The sequence below is a fragment of the Epinephelus moara genome, chromosome 18, assembly GCF_006386435.1.
Source record: "Epinephelus moara isolate mb chromosome 18, YSFRI_EMoa_1.0, whole genome shotgun sequence".
Lineage (NCBI taxonomy): Eukaryota > Metazoa > Chordata > Actinopteri > Perciformes > Serranidae > Epinephelus > Epinephelus moara.
Window position 1 is genome coordinate 26678233 of NC_065523.1, and position 19266 is coordinate 26697498.

A 19266-nucleotide genomic window follows, 5' to 3' on the forward strand; every position below is an offset into this window, starting at 1 on the left:
ATTGGTTATTTAAGTTAATTTAAGTTTAATAAATTCTGCTTGTTTTAATCTTTCGTGTGAACTCCCTACTTGTCACATTCACTGAGCCAGTTTGTGACAATTTGCAGTATTACTTGGCTTTACCTTAGTGCTTGGAATGGCACTGTTTTCCATCAGCAGAGTACAAGTACAAAGCAACTCTGCCTTTAACATGCTTGTTTAAAATTACTGTTTTAGCTCTACACAGATGATATAGCTCTCTCTTAAAGGAACAGTTCACCCCAAAATCAAAAATGCAAACTTTTCCTCTCATCTGTAGTGCTATTTATCAATCTAGATAGCATGCATCTACTACTAGCTGACCTAGCACCACTGAGGTAGCTAAGGTTACTGCTCAGTCAAGAAAGGCGCCATTAATGCTTACATGTCGCGCTGTCATGAGCAGTAGATGCACCTTTCCTTCTGTATGCAGTTGGCGGGTGTAGTTTGTTAGAAAGCAAATGAAACTGCTCACAACATCTGTGGATTATCTTTAGTAACTGGGTCATGATTTCTGGGAAGAGACATCGCTGTTGAGATTTTCATGTATTTTTTGGCATTTTAAGCACCGCAAGCCGAGTGCCATCTAGTTCTTTTTTATTGAGGAGAAAGCAGACATCACTACGACCAATATCTCCAACACTCAGCAGCTCACGTCAAAACAATCTAGATTGATAAATAGCACTACAAGTAAGAGTAAACATATGTGTTTTTGATTTTGGGGTGAACTGTCCCTTTAAGGCCAGCATTGTGAAACTAGTAAAAAGTAAAAACAGTTCAGAGTGAACTATTTTATTGTAATTGTCCTCACATCGTCAGCCCACCAGGACCTTTGGACACTACTGGCCTGTCAGAGAGAAACAGAGCGACGGTCTCTCTCCGTCCATCCATCCCTCCCTCCGCCCTTGAGTCCAGGTAATCTGCTTGTCACATAATCTTGTACTGCTGTCCCACCGCAGCACATCCACCAGTCAGCGTCGACCTGTTGGCTCACATTTCCTTCCTGTTCACCACTCACTTCTCCTGACCCGCAGGGGTCACGGCTCCATTGTGTGTCCCCTGGCTTGTGTTACCTACTGGCTTCCCCAACCTTGTCCTGCTTTCAGCCGTGTACCCCCACCCCCACCCCCACCCTCCGTGGCTCTCACTCCTCCATGCCTGCAGAGATGAGGATGGGAAACTGATAACAGCAGATATGGATACATGATGATCTAATTAGCATCGTGCCTCTCTGTGCATGTCCAATGATACGCGACAGTTTGTCTGCAAATGTGTTTGACTTACATGCTCTAATATGCATATACATGAAAAAAACAAACACAAGGCATGAAGAATATTGGGGTTATAGTAATAATAAAACAATATATGTTTTTGGTTCACAGCTACTTAATGAGGCTTTACAAAACTTACCTTCAGGGTATCTAACTTTAGCTGTGTTTGAAATCACGTACTAACATACTATTCATACCAAGTATGATGTAAAATTGAGTATGCGGTGCAACCAAACTGCATAGTATGTGGATTCTGTGTGCATTAGAAATGTGCTGATGTATACTGGATGAGCAAGAATTTCTAAGTATGAGACATGAGCTTACTGGATATACTCAACTGCCCCACAGTGCATTGCATCTCATCAGACTCCACAACGGCCAAACAGTGGAGATTTTGAGGGTCGTGACTTAATGCTAACCCTTGATTTGCAAAACTCTTGCAAGCCGCTTCAGAATATTCTTGTCTAGTTGTGGTCAAGGTCTGGTTGGGTTTAGGCACATAAAGCACTTGGTCAGGGTTAGGGAAAGATAATGTTTCAGGTTAAAATGATTACTTGAAACATGGAACATGAAATCTTGTGGGAGTTCTCCCTGATCTACAGTTATCTAGACACAACCGAGTTTGAGCCAGGCCAAAAATCTGTAAAAATGTCACTCTATTAGGTTTAATATCATTTCAGGCAAGAAAATAACTATTTAGATTCAACCAAATGTCAGGGGTGTCCAATTCTTTTTTAAAGGGGGCCAGATTAGATAAAATACCTGGGGGCCAGCCAATGGTGTAAGGTAGTTATGATGGGCCCTAGTGCATGCTATCATGCACATATCATCTCGTAACATGATCAGAGACTTGACACTGGATAACATCAACATACATATTACCCAGCAATCATCACTGCATGTTTGTATACAAAAAAACCCAAATAGCATAAGAAATTATTTATTTAATTTAACATTTTTAATTGTGATGAAATAAGCATGGAATTTTGTCATAAATGCTATTGACTATTGTACAAAAAAAAAAAAAAAAAGTAAACACGACAGAGATGGGTTTGTCTTTTCCAATGGCATATATAGCAAATGGCTCTGTCTTTAATTTAATGAGGTCCCGTTTATACAACAACAATTTCAACTGAAAACGGTAAACTTTAGTTGCGTTTTGACCGATTGTTTACACAACAGCGGCGTTTCGGGTGTCTGAAAACACAACGTTTTGAAAACGTATTCCAGAGTGCAATTTTTTGGAACCAGCACCATCTCCGTTATCATGTGAACTTGCAATATGCATTTCCTCTGAAAATGGAGACTTTTCGCACATGCGCATTACGCTTCCAGTCACTAGGCATGCGCAAGAAAGTCAACCATCACAACAACAATTTATCAACGCTTCCCCATTATCGTGTAGATTTACTGTAGCATCTCCACCTCGTTGTCCGTCCAGACAAACGTTCGTACGGTTGCCATTTTGTTTTGTTTATACATCGCCGCTCTGTAGAAGGAAGCGTAAGCGTCACACTGCCAACTACTGGCCTGGCATGTATACTGCAGTGTTTTTGGTCATTTTTGCAGATCTGTGTGCACGGCAGTTGTTAGCAAAATGTTGTCGTCTAAACGTGGAAACTTTTTTCAAAACGAAAATGAGAAACGATTCTGTTTTCAGCGGATCGTTTTCGTGTAAACATGGCCTGAGAGTTCTTCTTTGAACACAGACTATTTTCTGCGGCAATCACTCACAATGGTCCATTCTCCACTCAACACATTGTTGGAGGACCCACTGTCTCTATGGGCCTTCTACCTCGAGGGCCCCCAGTGCAACCACACTGCCTCCACTGTCTATATTTACGCCCCTGGGGCCAGCCGCTGCCACATCATGTGGGTTATTTAAAAAAAAATCATTGATTTTCCATTGATAAACAACTTTTCACCACCTCTGATTGCGGTGGCCTTCGCTGTTAACTTTATACTTATTACTTTGTTTGTCTGCTTGTCTATCTATTTATAAAAACACACTAGTTCTTTTTTGGTGCCAGTCTACAAACTGTACGATAGTCCTGCCATCATCAGGAAAAAGTGACCCTGTTTGATTAGCCAATATTGTGTGGCTGGCCACATGAAGTATATTTCACAAGACAAGCTGCGGGCAGTTTAAAATCCACCCGCGGGCCATAATTGGCCCCTGGGCCAGACTTTGGACTTGCCTGTCATTTGTAGTATCCAAATAATGCCTGTTCGGAAATTTGCTCTGACGTTTTTGGAGATTTAAGGGCTACTTTCATAGCCACAGCCTCGGTCAGACCAGCCGTCGGTTATGTCTTTTGCTTGTGTATACTTTAGTGTGGACAGTCTGTTGGTGATGGCAGACTTTAAGTATTTATTTAGTAGGCAGTGTTCAGTAAATACGGATTGAGTAGTAGGCAGCACAGATTTTGTCTTTGCTACTCACGCGTGCATAATTGTAACTTGCAGGAACGCTTGTTTCACTGTGTTTAATGTCTGATTTTACTGTGAGTGTCTGTGGCATTTTCACATTGCTGCACTTTGCAGAATACTCAGTCATAATAAGTCAAAATATTTATGGATTTGTCTTTCATTGAGGTATAATATCTTTGACTGATACTGCCCGCAACTACTAATTTTAACATGTTAAATTGTTAATAAATGGGTGTGGCTTCATCACATTTTTGCCACTTGATAGTGAAATCTATAATATAATGAGACACACACAGGCAGTATGGGTCTAGCTGAGGAAGGAAAACCTCTATCATTATTACAGCACACCATCTCAAATCGAGCAGCAGTAGGCATGTATTCTCCGCTTGTGACCACGACCTCATGCTAATACCAGGGTATGCCCTATAGTTCTGAGGAGCAGCTATCTGCTGTAATAGTCAGGTTCTGTCTGTAATATACAGGAATTGAAATGACACTAAGGTGGAACCACTGAAGGAACGAGCAGTACTCTATATTTTGGGCCCCTCCACTGGGATGGTAAGTAGTGAAGTAGTTGTTAATTTTAATCCGATGAATCCTTTAAGTGCAGAGTGTGAAAAAGCCGTGTGCTATTTAAAGTGTCTTCTAGGAAGGACGCAGAGCTGTGAGATGGTCAATCTTCTGTCTGAGTGTTTGGGTGAGCGTAATAAAATGGTTCTTCTTTAATATATCCTGAGCAAGCTCTCCTGAGCCATCACGGGGACCTGGCAGAGGAGTACATGTAAGGCTAGCATCCTCAGCTATAGCATTCTGCAGAGTTTGCATCTTCCTCTGTGCATCACACACTCACACTCTCGTGCTCTGCATCTATTACCCCGATGTGCGTGCATTTATGTGCATATTTGGGATCATGTGTGTTTGCATGGAGACGTCTTTCTCATCTCGTATTTGATTTTTGCAAATGCACTGGGTTTTGTTTGTGTGTGTTTGTGTGTGTGTGTGTGTGTGTGCATTCTGTTGCTCTAGCCTGAGCCGCACCCAGGTTCAGATGGGTTTATTTACAAAGCTGAGGTCAGGTGTCACTTGATCCAGCCACGGTGACACTCAGGTGGTCATCAAGGTCGCCTCCTCTGCCTTTTCCCTGTGCTAGCTCTATGAATCTATGCACACATACACACATATACACACATATACCTCAGTCGGAAACCCTGTGTTTTCAGGACATCTCAGTTCTCATATACCTGACACTGCCTAACGTTCAGTCTCATTTACCGCTGTGTTCGTAAGTGATGATTCAAGGACACCACAGAACTGTAAAGACAACTGTGTGACAGTGCGTTTGCTTCTGTGTTTGTTTTTTGCACAGGCACATCTGTATGTACGTATGTAGCTAATTAGACGATCTTGTATATATGAAACATTTCACCTTGACTCCCATACAGTATATTTTTCTTGCCTTGCAACCCTGTGTCATCTCAAACCACATCTGAGTAAAAGCCAAACAGAAACACACAAATATGTACACCTGAATAGAAATAATGAAAAACAGTTGCAGGATTTGGATTTGATTCTTTTATTTTCTCAGTAATTTGGTAAATTGTACATTTATTTTGGGAGATACAGCTTTATCATCTGTCTAAAACATACAAAAAAGAAAATAAAAATATGTGAATGTTGATGTCTGTGATCCGGCGAGTCCTGCAAAATAAAAAAGAATCAAAAAAAATTTCTAATGGATGGAAATTGATTGACTAAAACTAAGAGAGCCCTTGAAGCAGTGGAATAGGAGCAGGATGGGGGGGTTGTCAGATTGAGTTGGAGAGATGGAGTCCAGTTGTTTAGGACAAGACCATGGCCTGGAACTCTGTGGAAGAAAAAGAAGCAGCATTAGTAAGATGATAACTTCTCTCCTCTGTCTGACACCTGCATCAGTGTAACTATTTGTGTTTTATATTCAGTAACAAGCTCTGAAACCATTAGAGAGCTGGCGTGGTGGTGCTGAATTTCAGTGGCGCTGTGCTCTCAAGTTAACAGCATGTCACTGACACGATTTGGCTAATTGATTAAAGTAATACCCAAATCTAAAATCACAAATGAGTCGATAGAAACACTGTGTAAGTGTCACTTTTGTGTCAACCAGGCTTCAATAGGCATAGTGAAAAATAAAAATGTGAAAAGTTTGGAGTGTCATTTCCTAAGCATCAAGGTTATGTAGTCACACATATAATGCATGTCTTGCATAATGGCTGTATAAAATATGTGTGGATCCGCTCACCCTCTGCTCCAATTCGGCCATCACTGTCGTCATCAGCAGCACACAAGAAGGCCTTAGTCTCCTTGTCTGTCAGAACGCGAGCACCAGGGGAAAACCTCTGGAGGAAAAACCTGGTAAACACAGAGCCACAGACAGAACCTCAAGTTAGCAATAGTCACAAGGGCAGAAATCAGGAACTAACACTGACATCCAAGCTGTCCTGTGATGTGTATCCTGCACAGCCAGAGAACTAGTAGACAGTCAACTGTAACAATTTAAACAGTCCCCATCCCATATCAGCCCTAAAAAAATTGTATAACTAATGATCCTCCTTGTACAACACCATCTTCAAAAAACTAAATGGAAATATGATTACTTCCCATGAGGACATCTCATCTCTCCTCCTGTCCCATTACGTCCTGGGCACAAAAAGAAAAATCTGTCATTAGTGAACTGGCTGCTCACTCACTTGAGCTCTTCCTCCTCAACAAAGCCGCTGCTGTCATTGTCCAGGATCCCGAAAACCTTCTTCACATCCTGGGGGCTTTTCTTGGTGAGGCCACACATCTGGAAAAACTTCTTGGGGCAGAAGGAGTCTGGTACTGGAGGAGAATATAAGGAGGCATTTCAATATTTAGTGTCTAGTTTTTCACAAAAATAAAATGACGGCAAAGTTCCTGTCATATCTGCAAATCCTCAGACAACTAATGTCACTTTAAATTGTGGAAACAAGATAAAATATAACTGATAAATTATTAAGTGTGATGTAAGTGATCCAGACACATAGTATTTAGGAAATATTGTGGATTTTTTTGTACACTTTGTCCCCCAGTGATAACAGGATCAAATGTGGTCTGCTTGTACCAGATAAACCCCCTTAACAAAGCCCTAACTTTGTACCCATACATCACACAGCACTTAGCTTAGCCCCATATGTATGTATGTATCTTTTCATGTTAAAAAAAATTGCAGTCTTCCATTAGGCTATCATACAGAGACAGTCCTATTGCCTGGTGAGTGCGCAGGCTCCAGCAGAAAGACTGTATAGAATTTAAAAAAAAAAAGATCTAAGGAAGAGAGCAATAATGATATTGGTGGAAGACGATACCTTGGCAGTCCTTGATAGCACTGTCGACGGCATCAGCGCAAAGGATAGATGAGAGCGACATTTTATTCCTGTAGGAGGAACAACCGTGGTGAATTATTAACACATATAGCCAGGTACAGGAGCAAAACGTCTAACTTGACACTGATGGAGAGCCAAATGTGTCCAGATGACACTGGTACTGAGAAGTCAGCCTGTGCAGTAGTCAGTCATGCATTTCAGTAAGTTCAAATGAAAGTCAGGATGTAAGATACACTTTTTTCCAAATACTGTCTCATCCAGCGGATTAAACATGATAGAATTAACTTTTACGCATTAAGGCTCTCCATTTACGCACGCAGTTGTTACACCTGTCAGCTAATAGGCAGCGTCTAAAGTGCCCTAAAATGCTCTGAATTCACCAGAGCCACAAAATCCGTCTGGATTTTAAAAAAAAATTTCAAAAAGAAAGCCACTCTCCATCAGAATCCATGCAGCGACTTACCGTGCAAAGTGGGTTCTCGCCCGGTCGGTGATCCAGCGGAGAGGTAAGGCTATGTGGTGACTGCTGTCCGTCAAGGCGGATTTATATAGGTCTGATTGCAGTGACAAAAGGGATTGCTTGAGTTACCTGTCTATGGATCAAATTCTAACTGCCCGCCCCTGATCCAGTTTCTCAGCTAACTAATTAACCTTTACTATTTATAACGCCCAGGGGCAGAGAGACCGGACCGTGGACATCTGTAACGCCCTTGTAAAGTAGCAAATTAAGTTAAAAAGCGCGTTCCTTTCCCCATCCACCACTCCCTCCTGTCATCCCCGCGCCCCTCCTCCTCTCACCTCTAGAATTATACCGTACAGTAAATGCAGGGAGGCTGTAATGTAACTGCAATCTCTCTCTCCTTTTCTCCCTCTCTTGCTGTTTCTGCCTCCCCCCCCCCCCCCCCACCCTTTCATGCAGATATCCTTTTACAGGCAGCAGTCCCCAAACCAGCACATCTGAGCTACATCCTACTGCAAATATGCCTCCATCATTGCATTTCAGGTGAGTCATGGGAAATGAAATGCCAGCTGACATTGAACTGTGCATGACATATATTTGTTTGGACCATACATGTCACCTAGGTCAGCCCATACACAACCTCTGTGTGCGTGGTGCATCCTGCCTTGGACATCACATCTTCCCTGCCCTAGTTGCTCAGATGCAGATTCACAACAGATGTGTTACATATTATTAATATAATAGTCATCATTTAATGTCAGGGACGCCGGTGCTTTATAACCTTCTCACTCTGTGATACTGACAGGGGGAATGTCCTGGTAAATTGCTTTGTCAACTGTGCTGATTAAGGGACCCGAGGTCACCCTCTGCTGTCGTTGTCCCGTGCCGCCTAGATGGTGATGATGATGCATAATGTCCCCAGGTATCCACATGCACCATTTAAACAGAGGTATATAGCAGTCAGAGGTCACACAGGCCTGAGTAGTGGCTTGATTTTTATTGGAGTTTGATCATTTGTCTCATATGGTCTCTGTGTTTCATCCAGTTTTCTAGAACTGGACTTTTTCTGTATGTCCAATTTGTCCAGCTGCAAAATGACCAGTTCAAGTTGTCTTTTCCGAGGGCATTTGTGGCCTCCAGCAGATCTGACACACAAACAAATGCAGGGGTCATTAAGCACATTCCTGGGAGAGTGTTCACTGCAGCAGCAGCAGCAGCAGCACACAGAAAAGAAGGTTGTTCCTCTCCTTGACGTAAGGTTAGATGAAGGTGTGTAAATGCAGCATGTAGCAGCAGTGTATGTGGGGAGGAGGGAGGCAGACAAGCATACGTTTCAACACGTGGTATATTTGATTATCATGAGTGATTATCTGCACAGCCCAGTTCAATAAATAGTCAGGTCCCACCGAGATTTGAACTCGGATCGCTGGATTCAGAGTCCAGAGTGCTAACCATTACACCATGGAACCGCTGTGTATGTCTCTACCGTCCATAACCGTCTCCAAAATATCTGCAACCCGACACGTGGGGATATCCTTGCCTATAACCACAGGCAGGGACACAGCAGCCCCCAGCCAGCTCCCTCACATTGAAAGTCAGCCACTTTATGCGCGTGCTTGTGTGCGCGGTGGAGCCCAGGCGCCTGTGGCTGCGCTGCGCTCCTGCTCGCGTCAGCTGGAACCCGTGAAGTGCAGGTAATGTCGGCCTGCTGCGGTGTCATTATGCTCATAAACATTATTTAAAGGTCTGAAGACGGAAAACAAATCAGTTAGAAATCAATCTAAGCACGTTTCATTTTATTTTTATAAGTTTGTTGCATGTGAGCATGAACTTTACGCACAATGTATGCTGTTTGTTAAATTCATCAGCAGCATCCTGGCGTCTGTCATTATTAAAATAAAAGCTTTTATCTCCGGTAGTTTGACTTGTCAGCCCTTCCCAAACCTAACCGCGGTGCCAGCTTGTAAATGGGGCCCCTCAACAAGTGATGTCAGGTTGTGAGGTCCGAAAGAGGCTGGACTCCTGGGAAACTCAATCATCTCCTTCAGACTGTGTGAACAAGAGACTGGAGGACACCGGATCGAGAGCAGCGGTGCGACTTTATCCACACCCGGTGCATGATGTCATGCGCCATGTTGATACCTCACAGACTATAGGCTACTGTTACTGCGCGATCATTTATTTATTTACATTTGCTAATGTTTTTACAAGTGCCACTCCTGGACATATGGATTGGCCGAGAGGACAACCTTTCCTGTTCTGTCTCTCTAGCCTTGTTCAGGTTACGGTTTGGTTTGGGGGAAATACGGAGAGACTCTTGGAAATAAGACATGACTTAAAGGAACACTTCATCCACCAAATGACTATTTGTATATCAGTTACACACTCCATGTTAAGTTGAACTCAATGAAAATGTTGTTTTTCTTGCATTTCTTTATGGAGAATGAAGAATTTAAAAAAATGGCAAACATTGCTGATGAATTGAAGTCACTGGGGTCCACCTTTAACAACAGCAAAAATATATTAAAACATCTGTTTACAAACTCTAACACAAATTAAGTTAAGCCAGCAAAAGTCCATGTAGGGTGGGAGGGAGGGTGCATCCAGCAAACACAATACTTTCACCAGGGAGAGCGGAGTTCACGTCCTGTAAGATCCTAAAGCCAAACCCTGTTCTTTTTTCCTGAACACATGCTTTTGTTGCCTAAACCCAACCACGTGCATTGGTTGTTGGTGGAAAAGAAACATTAATTTACGTTGTTGTACTGAGGTAGTGTTTTTATTTTGAAAGAGACTGCATGTAAATGTTAGATTTCCTGTGAAAATGAAAGTGTATTTGACAGAAGACAATGCATGTAACAGGCTAAAGTTGACATGGCGTCCCAGAATGTCAACAACCAGCGCATCCGGGGTACCTTTCACGTCGTATGTGGATGTGGAAGGTCCATGACCAAACGTCTGTATGCGACGCGGTTAAAGTGAGAATGTGTTGCACCCATTAGTTTGGGGACTGCCATTTTGAAGCCTCGACTTCCACTTTTCGGCCGTTGCCATCTTGGTTAGCCAGAAGTGACCATATTTGGGAGCGGAGCTGTGGATGAGCAAGGAGTGGATCTAAATCATTGACTGTAGAGGCCTTGCAGACAACAGGTCACTCAAAGCAGCCCACCCTTAAATATGTGTAACTTAAAGTCTTAAAGTTACACATAACTTTAAGACTTTAAGTTACACCCCATATAGTTTGTTAAAATTAGCGATAGAGACCAGATCTGTTTTTTGTACTAGGCTGTAAACATGTTTATTTCAGCTGTAAAGTTGGGCATTTCAACATGAGAATTGACTCTGTTTTGGAGCCAGCCATTCTGTGAACTGCAGTTTTTGGCACTTTCGAGTTGGCTTCATTTTTTAGGCCTGGAGTTTGCCACTTGGGGATGAAGTATTCCTTTAACTCTGTCAGACCCTCCCCATACTCATCACTACATGTCCATTCTGCAACATGTTGGTCTGGGATCAGGCTACTTAAAGTCAACTAGATTTTTAAATAATGGTTTCAAAAACAATTTTAGTTTAGTTCAGTTTATTTGCACATACAAAAATACAGGAAAAAGACATTTAAAATGAAAACATTGTGCAGGAGAGGTTAGAAGCCAAAAAATGTTTATGAAGATGCCTCTCCTATTAAATAACAACAATCATACGTAAAAAGAAAAGACTGAGAAGTATTACAAAATGGTTAAAGATGTACAAATTACCAAAAAAAAAAAAAACACAAATAAATTACAAATAAATCAATAAAGTGTTTGCAAATGAGAGTCCTTTTCAGATGTTTTTGAATAACAATATGAAGGTGATGATTGTAGAGCTGGAAGAAGGTTGTTCCAAATAGATGGTCCTCTGTAGTGCAATGAATATTGATTAACATAAGTTCGACAATATGGAAGGTAAAGGTCTTCAGAGTGTCTTGTGGAATATGAGTGAATGTCTGAGGAAGACTTCTGACAACCACTATGCAAGTCATGAGTGAGATGTACCTAAGTCTGGTATATGTTCACATTAAAAACTCATCAAAGTAATTTCCTAAAGTAGCATTGTAATTTAATCTATACATGTATGCATGATGTGTTCCCTAGAGGCTCCCTGAGGTACAGCCAGGCTCTTCTGCATGGACTGCTTGAAGTGAGAGAATCAAATGTCCAAACAGTTGTCGTTTTTATTGCCAGATGACTGACTGTAAGGTGCGTCTGTGCCCCAAGTCATACTGGCAATGGACGTAACTCCATCTAGTGGCTGAAGGTTGGAACTGCATGACTGGACATACAGATAAATCATGTGTACTGTAAGTGTTTGAGCGCATTTTATGTGTATCCAGACTTAACTTGTTGTCAATGCGTGTGGCTGAGAGAGGGGGGTTAAGTGGGCCATTACATCACCAGTTGGTATCATTATTACCATGGCTTTCTTTTTCGTTATTCATGGTTTTCCTTTATATGCTGTGCATGTAAGGATGTATGCCATTTATGAGAGAGACTGCATTTTCACGTTTGAGTTTGTAAGATGTTCATGAATCCACCAAAAACCAATAATAAACAAAGATTGAAAGCCAAATAAGACCGCAGTAAAAGAATATTTATTCTTTTTTTACCGTTTGTACCTGGAAAGTGCATCATAGATTTTACAGTAAGCAAAATTCATATTTAAGACATGAACACAACCGAGCGACATTCACAATCATCATTTTTTGGACAGTGTGTTGCATAGGAGGAAACGTCTCTTAAGCAAATGTATAAAAATTATTTATATTCAGATGAAAAGGTGGGGAGGTCGACGTGGGCTTTGTTGTTCCATCAGAGCAGGTGTTGTTGGTCAGTTGCCACTTTATGCCTTAACCAAGTTAGCAAACTCTGCAGGGAGACAAGAGAACAACAGTTGGTGTCTGTTTCCTTTTCCCATTCAAAGATACCAAAATGATGCTGTTAGCAGTGTGCATGAGATAGAGTTGACGAGAGTGTAGAGTAGGCCTACCATCAGCGCCAATCTTGCCGTCACCGTCGGTGTCGCCGGCCTTGAGGAAAGTCTTGGTCTCGGCGTCGGTCAGCGCACGTGCATCAGCCTTGAAGTTCTGCAGAAACAGCCTGCAGACAGACAAAACGCATGGTTAGTCCAGGGACCCTCCCATTGGCTGAGAGATACTTCATATTGATTTTGAGTAGTTTGAGTCAGCTGCTCTGATGTATGGGTATCAATTTAGGGGGAAGGAAGTGAAAGTACTTAAGTGTGTGTCTTACTTCAGCTCCTCCTCCTCAATGAAACCACTCTTGTCCTGGTCGATGATGCCGAAGGCCTTCTTGACATCGTCAGGGGACTTGCCAGACATGCCGCATGTCTTGAAGAACTTCTTGTGGTCGAATGTGCCAGCGTCTGAAATGAATGTATGAATGTTCGACTTTAATCACACACAGAAAAAGTAGATGGACAGAAAGCACAGTGATGCTCCAAACAAGAGGAGGGGCTCTGATTGTGATTGTATAGTTATAACTTAAAGAAGCATCTTCCAGAGGTGATTAGAGTATGGTGTATTCTTGGTTTGCAGAAAGGTCTTTTTGCTTGCATCTGCTTGGTCTGCAAATTTTGCTTTGGTTTGTCACTGTTTCAAAAGTAGTGACTTTTTTCCCTTGTGTGTCTTTTAGTTGTATAAATTGGAAAATGACTTCAATAATCTCTCCAATTCCCCATCCACCCACCTAACTGGCAGATTTGGTCCCTTCAGTGTTGGTGACATGGCTACGGCCTTGAACTAAACTAACCTTACAGTGTCAACATTAGATCTTTCCCCTTCCATTTACACCTTTCAAACCCATCCAAAGACCCATCTCTTCTCTATAGCCTCTTGGTCACTGCTTCTATTTTACTTTGCTGTGTGCACCATTGCTTGATCAAGATGTTCTATGCCTCTATCAATTTACTTATTCTCTTACTGTATCTGTGTTTGAGTTTATTTAATCTCTCTGTAAAGCACTTAGTTTGCTGATTCTAAATTTGCTCTATAAATAAGCTTGACTTCACCTTTGCATCCGTCCAGGGCTGCAGCGACGTCAGCATCAGTCAGTACACCTGCGAAGGCCATTTCGATCTGCAGAAATCAAATACAAACGATTACTTTACATGCTAATACTAAAGTAGAACATAGGATGATTTAGTCAGCCATCCTGGGATCTTTCTGTATCAGACATTGGTGGCTACTTGGAGTATAGTCCACTATATTCACATTCGTTTTGTGTTTTAAAGCAATTAATGAATGACTTTAAATAGACATTAATCACAGTATCATTAATAGCAGCAGAGCATCTCTCCATAATTTACACAGCAGTTGACAAGACATAATAACTCTCTGTTTTAAAATGCTGTTAGTTATTCCAAATGAAATAGAAATAAATTAGAATTATTCAATCCACTTCTTTCTGAGTGGTTTTGATGTTGCATTTCCAAATCCCATTCGAGAGGCTGGTAGCACTTGCTCCCTACTGCAACCCTAAAGATGCTGGGAGGTCTGAGCAGTAGTAATCCATGTCTCCATGCAGCTCCCGCAAAAGAAAGCCCCGCAAAACCCTTTCTTTGGATGCTGCATTGCAGTTTGCAGTTTGCAGTTCGAAGTCCACATTAAAAGTTGGAGAAAAAAAAATACATTTTCTCAAAGATGCCCAAGCGTGATGCTGCAGCTGCTGCAAGGATCCCGTGTTTCTTCCCTCCTTCTTTCATTCAGACTCACCTCTTTGTTGTCTTTGCTTTGTAGGGTACAGATGATACAGACAAGTCTCGAGTCGACTGCAGTGATCTTCCCGGTGCTCCCGGTGACCTTTTTATAGTTTCACTCCATCGAAATCTGAGGCATAAGATAACTGACACCGCCGAGAAGGGGGTGGCGAAAATTCGCCCTGCGGCCAGAGAGGGGTCTATTTTAAGTTTCACAAATGAAGACGCTTAAAAGGTGCGTTTGAAGAAGTCTTTAATGTCCCCCCCTCCTAATGCTAAGAATAGGCCTGTGCACTGCTGAGGAGGACGAATTGGAAGTGCTGCTGGACATCACACAGCCGTATTCAAGAGGGATACGGAGCATGCATGCGTTAGAGCCGGCGTAAGTGGCACTAATTTGATGTTTTCCCTCGTTTTGTAGGACATTGTTTTGGACTAATGTGTTCATGAATTTATTAGTGAATTTATCTATCATACTAAGTGTATTCTTTATGTTTAACATTGATATTGTATGTCTTATAGTTTCCTACCTCACAGCCACAATGAGCTTGCTTCACATTGCGTTTTCCAAGTGCAGTCGTTTGTGTTTTGTCTTATTCAGCCTGTATCTGGGAGGTTGTTTTTTAAATTCTAATTGTATATTTACATTTAAATCAAGCACACAACAGTCATTATGATGTATTGAAATGGTGTCAATTCCAAATTTCTATCAGTTTCATTTCGACTGGCAAGAAAAATATTTATTATTGTTCTAATTAGTCAAAGTGGACTGAATGATATTTTTTTTTTTTTGGAAACACCCCTTCTTCTATTGCTTACTGCACATGAGCCCTTGTCTTTGTCAGCCCGTGTACCATTTTTGTCACTGTAAGAGCTTCAAATGTTTAAAAGCACAAGGGAATGATCATGCGATCAAATCTTTTTGTAACCTTTAAGTAAAATAAAGAAAGAGAAGGATATTCTCAATGGTTCATCTTCACATTTCTTGTCATTGGTACTGCTGGGAATAATTTCGACCTGTAGGTGGCAGCACTGCTCTGTGAGGTCAGGGGACAGCACATGTCACTATGTCTCTTTCTGTTATGACCACTGGTTGATGGTAACAAGCTCAAAAGTGTCATCGGATAGGGATGAGGGTTTACATATTGCTGACATGAGCATTCGTAGCTTCCCCTTACATTGCAATTTGACTTAAACATGACTGATAGTCTATTTAAAGGCCTACGTCAACAATCACTAAGCTTTATATAACCACTTCAAGAAAACTGAATAAGTTGAATAATGTAAGAACCGTTTATATCACTTAAGATTTGCATCTATGCACCAGATTAAAAGGTCCTGCTGATGCAACAGTGGCTGTTAATAGCCCTCCTGTTGCCACAGCACATCATGTAATCGACTACTCAGCAGTTAGTGGAGAAAAAGACCTTGGAACAGACCACCTAATTACACTATGTGTGACAGCTATCCGTTGCAAACCTCCCTGGATCCAGGAAGTATATGAGCAAAGCCCCCAGGCTATTCCCAATATGTTTGCCAGCTCGTGGCCTCAGCCCAGCTATACTCCCCTTCTCATTAACCAATTATCAGAACAAGTGCTGGGCAGGCCAGTTCAACTGCACCTCCCGAGTATTCAAAATCCCTGGCAGGTTGCCTCCTCCCCCAACGCTTTGTGCTGACATCACCGCAGCTATGTGAACACAGTTGAGTTGTATAATACACCACAGTTTACCAAAACAAAGACGACTGACCTGAAGGAGATGAGTTTACACCAAAAGAGTATTTATTCCTGGTTTTTCACTCTTCCTCAAAAGTGCAGATGGTGTTTGCACAAGTCATTTTTCAGAACAATTTAACACATCTGGGTAGCATTCACAGTAAAATATGTGTTCCTTGTTTAGAAATATTCCGCAGGCAACTCATAAATAAGGTATAAAAAATATTCTGTCAGCTGATGATTACTGAAGCTTGCAGGGAGTTCGCAGTTCCATGAAAAGAAGTGGATCTTGGTCAAGGAAATTTATGCCTTTACGAGGGCAGCAAACTCTGTGGAAGTAGAATAAAAGTGCAATTAGTGGTGAACAAAATGTACTCAGATTATTGTGTCATCAGACTAGTTGGAGCCAATCTCTGGCCAAGGCTTTGAGCCTGTGCAGATATTGGCAAATGTGAATGGGTGTTAAATATTAGCCTGATATATGAGTATCAGGATTGTATGTCTCTGCTGTGTTCTGCTACATTCAAAGATGGGTAGGAAAGAAAGAAGTCTCACCATCGACTCCGATCTTGCCATCACCATCACTGTCACCAGCGGCGAGGAAAGTCTTGGTCTCCTTGTCAGTCAGGGCTCTGGCTCCAGCAGAGAAGTTCTGCAGGAACAGCCTGGTGGATGAAACAACAGGAGTTTAATGAACATCTCAGTATATTCTGATTTGGCTGGTTGTAAATTACTGAGCATGCAGAATGAGGATCCTTAAAAGCATTCTCAGTGTTTAAGAATTCAAGGCCAAATGTGACAACAAGCCTGTCTGTAGGGATTTAGACATATGACGTCGTAAAACCTTCAGGCTTCAGTAAACGTGGCCTTTCTTTAGTAACTTTACTGTAGGTAAGTGGGTAGTTTGACCCCCAGATTGAAGCCAAGCTAAGACAAAATGTCTGAATGAGGGTAAAGAGTCCAGCCAAGTGTTAACACTGGGGTTTGAGGTTCCTCCACCAGATGAGTTTGAGCATCAAACACTTAAATTTCTGCATTCTAGTGAATTTAATGCACCAATCAAGAGTGAAAAAGGCCTTTAATTTGTCAAATAAAAGTCCTCTACTACTTCCAAGTGTTTATTGGAGGGGACAAATGCACAAGTGCTAAATTTTGACAGGTGTATGTTTCTTGCGTGCCCCCCCCCCCCCAACCCCCCCCCCCCCCCTCCCTGAAATCTACACCTACTGCTACCCCTTGTTTTTCTCAAAGCTGCAGTAATATTATATCTGGTGCATATTTTTGGAACCACTGAGGTATTGCTTGCTTAAGTGTGAATTGCTCAAGTGTCTTACTTGAGCTCCTCCTCCTCAATGAAGCCACTGTTGTCCTGGTCAATGATGGCGAAGGCCTTCTTGACCTCATCAGCGGACTTGCCGGACATGCCGCATGCCTTGAAGAACTTCTTGTGGTCGAAGGAGTCGGCGGCTGGAACGAGCATTTTAACACCATTATTAGCACTGCGACAGGCTGCACATATAGGCACGTACAGGACTTCAGTGTTGCTTTAATGTGATAAATGTGGCTGGCAGTTTAGTTCAGTATATTGTGAGCCAATTTGTGTCAGTCCTTTTTTATTAATGAATATGCATTGTGACAATTCATGATATGCAAGTAATAATAATGTGGATAAAGTGTGTTTGCTGTGTGATAATGAGGCTCACCTGAGCAGCCGGCAAGAGCGGCTTTGACATCAGCATCATTGAGGACACCAGCGAAGGCCATTTTTTATTCTGATGGAGGAAAGAAGACTCAGGGTTAGTAAAAGCATCACAAATCCCACAAAATTGTCATATTGCTGCATTACAAATATCCCTCATTTAAGCAAGAGTCACTGATAGTATGTATCTGGGAGGTTCTCCTACTCAAAGGGGCCTAAAATACAGTGGCCCCAAGGAGGTACTCAGAGGGTTTGATGAGTCAGTAGTGTTTTTAAATCATCAAACTGAGCCTGAAAGCATGCCTCAGTGGCCAGATGTTAAGTTTCAAGAATTAAACAAGGCTTTTTCTCCTCTGGCTTCACAACACTGTACTGGGAATCGTGTAGAAACCTAAAATATGTTCAAAGCCACTTGTTTGTTTAGGTCACGATGAAACTAATTATTTGCTTTAATTTGCAAAAGCTGACAAGCAGTATCCCCAGCCCTGTTTCTTTTCTTTAATAGTGGGCTAAAGAGCTACTCTTTGCCTCCGGATGTCATCTCATCTCAGGCTCTGTTTATCCCAACGCTGCCATGGCACTAAATAGATGATGCTCCCACTGAGTGGCCAAATCACTGCAACATGAATCACTGCCACAAATAAAACAACGCAGCTTAGGAAACGCAGTGATGTCGAACGCGTCTGTAGCTTTGGATGTGATATTATTTTGCATCCAGTTTAAAAGAAATAAAGTAAAACCGCGCAATTATCATCCACAAACGTTGATCCCTTGAAACCAAACGGCCTCCTTTGCGCACTGATTGATTCGTCCTGTGGTCCGTGTTGCTCTCTCTATGTTAGCTCCATTTCTCCCTACAGTTATAGTCCAAGAGGATCTCCTCGTCTCGGTGCGCTTTTCCTCCCAGTGCAAACTGTCAGAAGCAGGCCTCACTCACCTTTGGGTTGCGTTGAGGCGAGTGAAAACCAAGGCGGACTCGAGTGAATGCCACTAGCAGCGTTCCCCTTCTCTCTTATATATCCTTGAGCAACACCATTTACAGAGATTTGAGTCTCAGTATCAGGTACCGAGATGTATGGGTTTCTAAAAAAATGTGTCAAGTAGTCTCGACCTATTTTTAGGTGAACAAATGAGGATGGACCATGTGTGCGTTTGCGGAGGCCTATAGCTTGCCGTGTGGAAACCCGAGCAGGCACTCTGCCCACTGACTTCACGGGACATGTTACGCTTGCATGATTTATAACCAACACCCAAGATGCTGATTTTGATGTTGTACATTTCGTCTGAGATTATTAAAGAAATGTTTGAGAGAGGATGGAGCTACTGTAGGCCATGGGTCAGATCCCCTAATTTGGTTGGGGCCAAATGTCACATGAATGTGCACCATGGACTCGGTGCCAAATTTAACCTCTGTTCACTCTCTTAATGAACTGAGGAAGTGTTGAACTCGCGGTCTTAAACGTCATGTCCTCAGAAGCATTGGTGCATTTTATCTCCTTGTATCTGATTATGTCTCTCTGCTTGTTTGACATAGTGTGTAT

General features: G+C 42.1%; 3 protein-coding genes and 1 non-coding gene across 4 annotated transcripts; all 4 read right to left on the reverse strand.

Moving 5' to 3' along the window:
• Positions 1 to 5276: 5276 nt before the first annotated feature.
• Positions 5277 to 7769, reverse strand: pvalb8 (parvalbumin 8). The gene is made up of 5 exons (XM_050068756.1): positions 7563 to 7769; positions 7082 to 7149; positions 6443 to 6575; positions 5995 to 6104; positions 5277 to 5583 (listed from the first exon to the last, which is right to left on the reverse strand). The coding sequence occupies exons 2-5, from the start codon at positions 7140 to 7142 to the stop codon at positions 5558 to 5560; spliced, it is 330 nt and encodes a 109-aa protein (XP_049924713.1). The 5' UTR covers positions 7143 to 7149; positions 7563 to 7769; the 3' UTR covers positions 5277 to 5557.
• Positions 7770 to 8956: 1187 nt separating this feature from the next.
• On the reverse strand, positions 8957 to 9028 carry trnaq-cug (transfer RNA glutamine (anticodon CUG)). Its single transcript has one exon. It is a non-coding gene; the product is annotated as a tRNA-Gln (tRNA).
• A 3138-nt stretch (positions 9029 to 12166) lies between these two features.
• LOC126405170 (parvalbumin beta-like) lies at positions 12167 to 14386 on the reverse strand. Its single transcript, XM_050068758.1, has 5 exons — positions 14326 to 14386; positions 13623 to 13689; positions 12845 to 12977; positions 12582 to 12691; positions 12167 to 12460 (listed from the first exon to the last, which is right to left on the reverse strand). Exons 2-5 carry the CDS (start codon positions 13681 to 13683, stop codon positions 12435 to 12437), a joined length of 330 nt encoding a protein of 109 aa, XP_049924715.1. The 5' UTR covers positions 13684 to 13689; positions 14326 to 14386; the 3' UTR covers positions 12167 to 12434.
• Positions 14387 to 16070: 1684 nt separating this feature from the next.
• Positions 16071 to 18790, reverse strand: LOC126405168 (parvalbumin beta-like). Its single transcript, XM_050068755.1, has 5 exons — positions 18663 to 18790; positions 17730 to 17798; positions 17361 to 17493; positions 16582 to 16691; positions 16071 to 16355 (listed from the first exon to the last, which is right to left on the reverse strand). The coding sequence occupies exons 2-5, from the start codon at positions 17788 to 17790 to the stop codon at positions 16330 to 16332; spliced, it is 330 nt and encodes a 109-aa protein (XP_049924712.1). The 5' UTR covers positions 17791 to 17798; positions 18663 to 18790; the 3' UTR covers positions 16071 to 16329.
• Between the last annotated feature and the right edge of the window lie 476 nt (positions 18791 to 19266).

Bases quoted from the DNA above. Each gene is read 5' to 3' on its own strand.
- LOC126405168 (XM_050068755.1), bottom strand. From the start codon at position 17,790: ATGGCCTTCGCTGGTGTCCTCAATGATGCTGATGTCAAAGCCGCTCTT. The intron at 16,692-17,360 runs GTAAGACACTTG...TTCATCCACCAG, and splicing joins ATTGAGGAGGAGGAGCTCAA to GCTGTTCCTGCAGAACTTCT. The intron at 16,356-16,581 runs GTGAGACTTCTT...CTACTTCCACAG, and splicing joins TGGCAAGATCGGAGTCGATG to AGTTTGCTGCCCTCGTAAAG.
- pvalb8 (XM_050068756.1), bottom strand. From the start codon at position 7,142: ATGTCGCTCTCATCTATCCTTTGCGCTGATGCCGTCGACAGTGCTATC. The intron at 6,105-6,442 runs GTGAGTGAGCAG...TGTGTTTACCAG, and splicing joins GTTGAGGAGGAAGAGCTCAA to GTTTTTCCTCCAGAGGTTTT. The intron at 5,584-5,994 runs GTGAGCGGATCC...TTTCTTCCACAG, and splicing joins TGGCCGAATTGGAGCAGAGG to AGTTCCAGGCCATGGTCTTG.
- LOC126405170 (XM_050068758.1), bottom strand. From the start codon at position 13,683: ATGGCCTTCGCAGGTGTACTGACTGATGCTGACGTCGCTGCAGCCCTG. The intron at 12,978-13,622 runs GTGAAGTCAAGC...CATTCATTTCAG, and splicing joins AGCCCTGGACGGATGCAAAG to ACGCTGGCACATTCGACCAC. The intron at 12,692-12,844 runs GTAAGACACACA...GTCTGTCTGCAG, and splicing joins ATTGAGGAGGAGGAGCTGAA to GCTGTTTCTGCAGAACTTCA.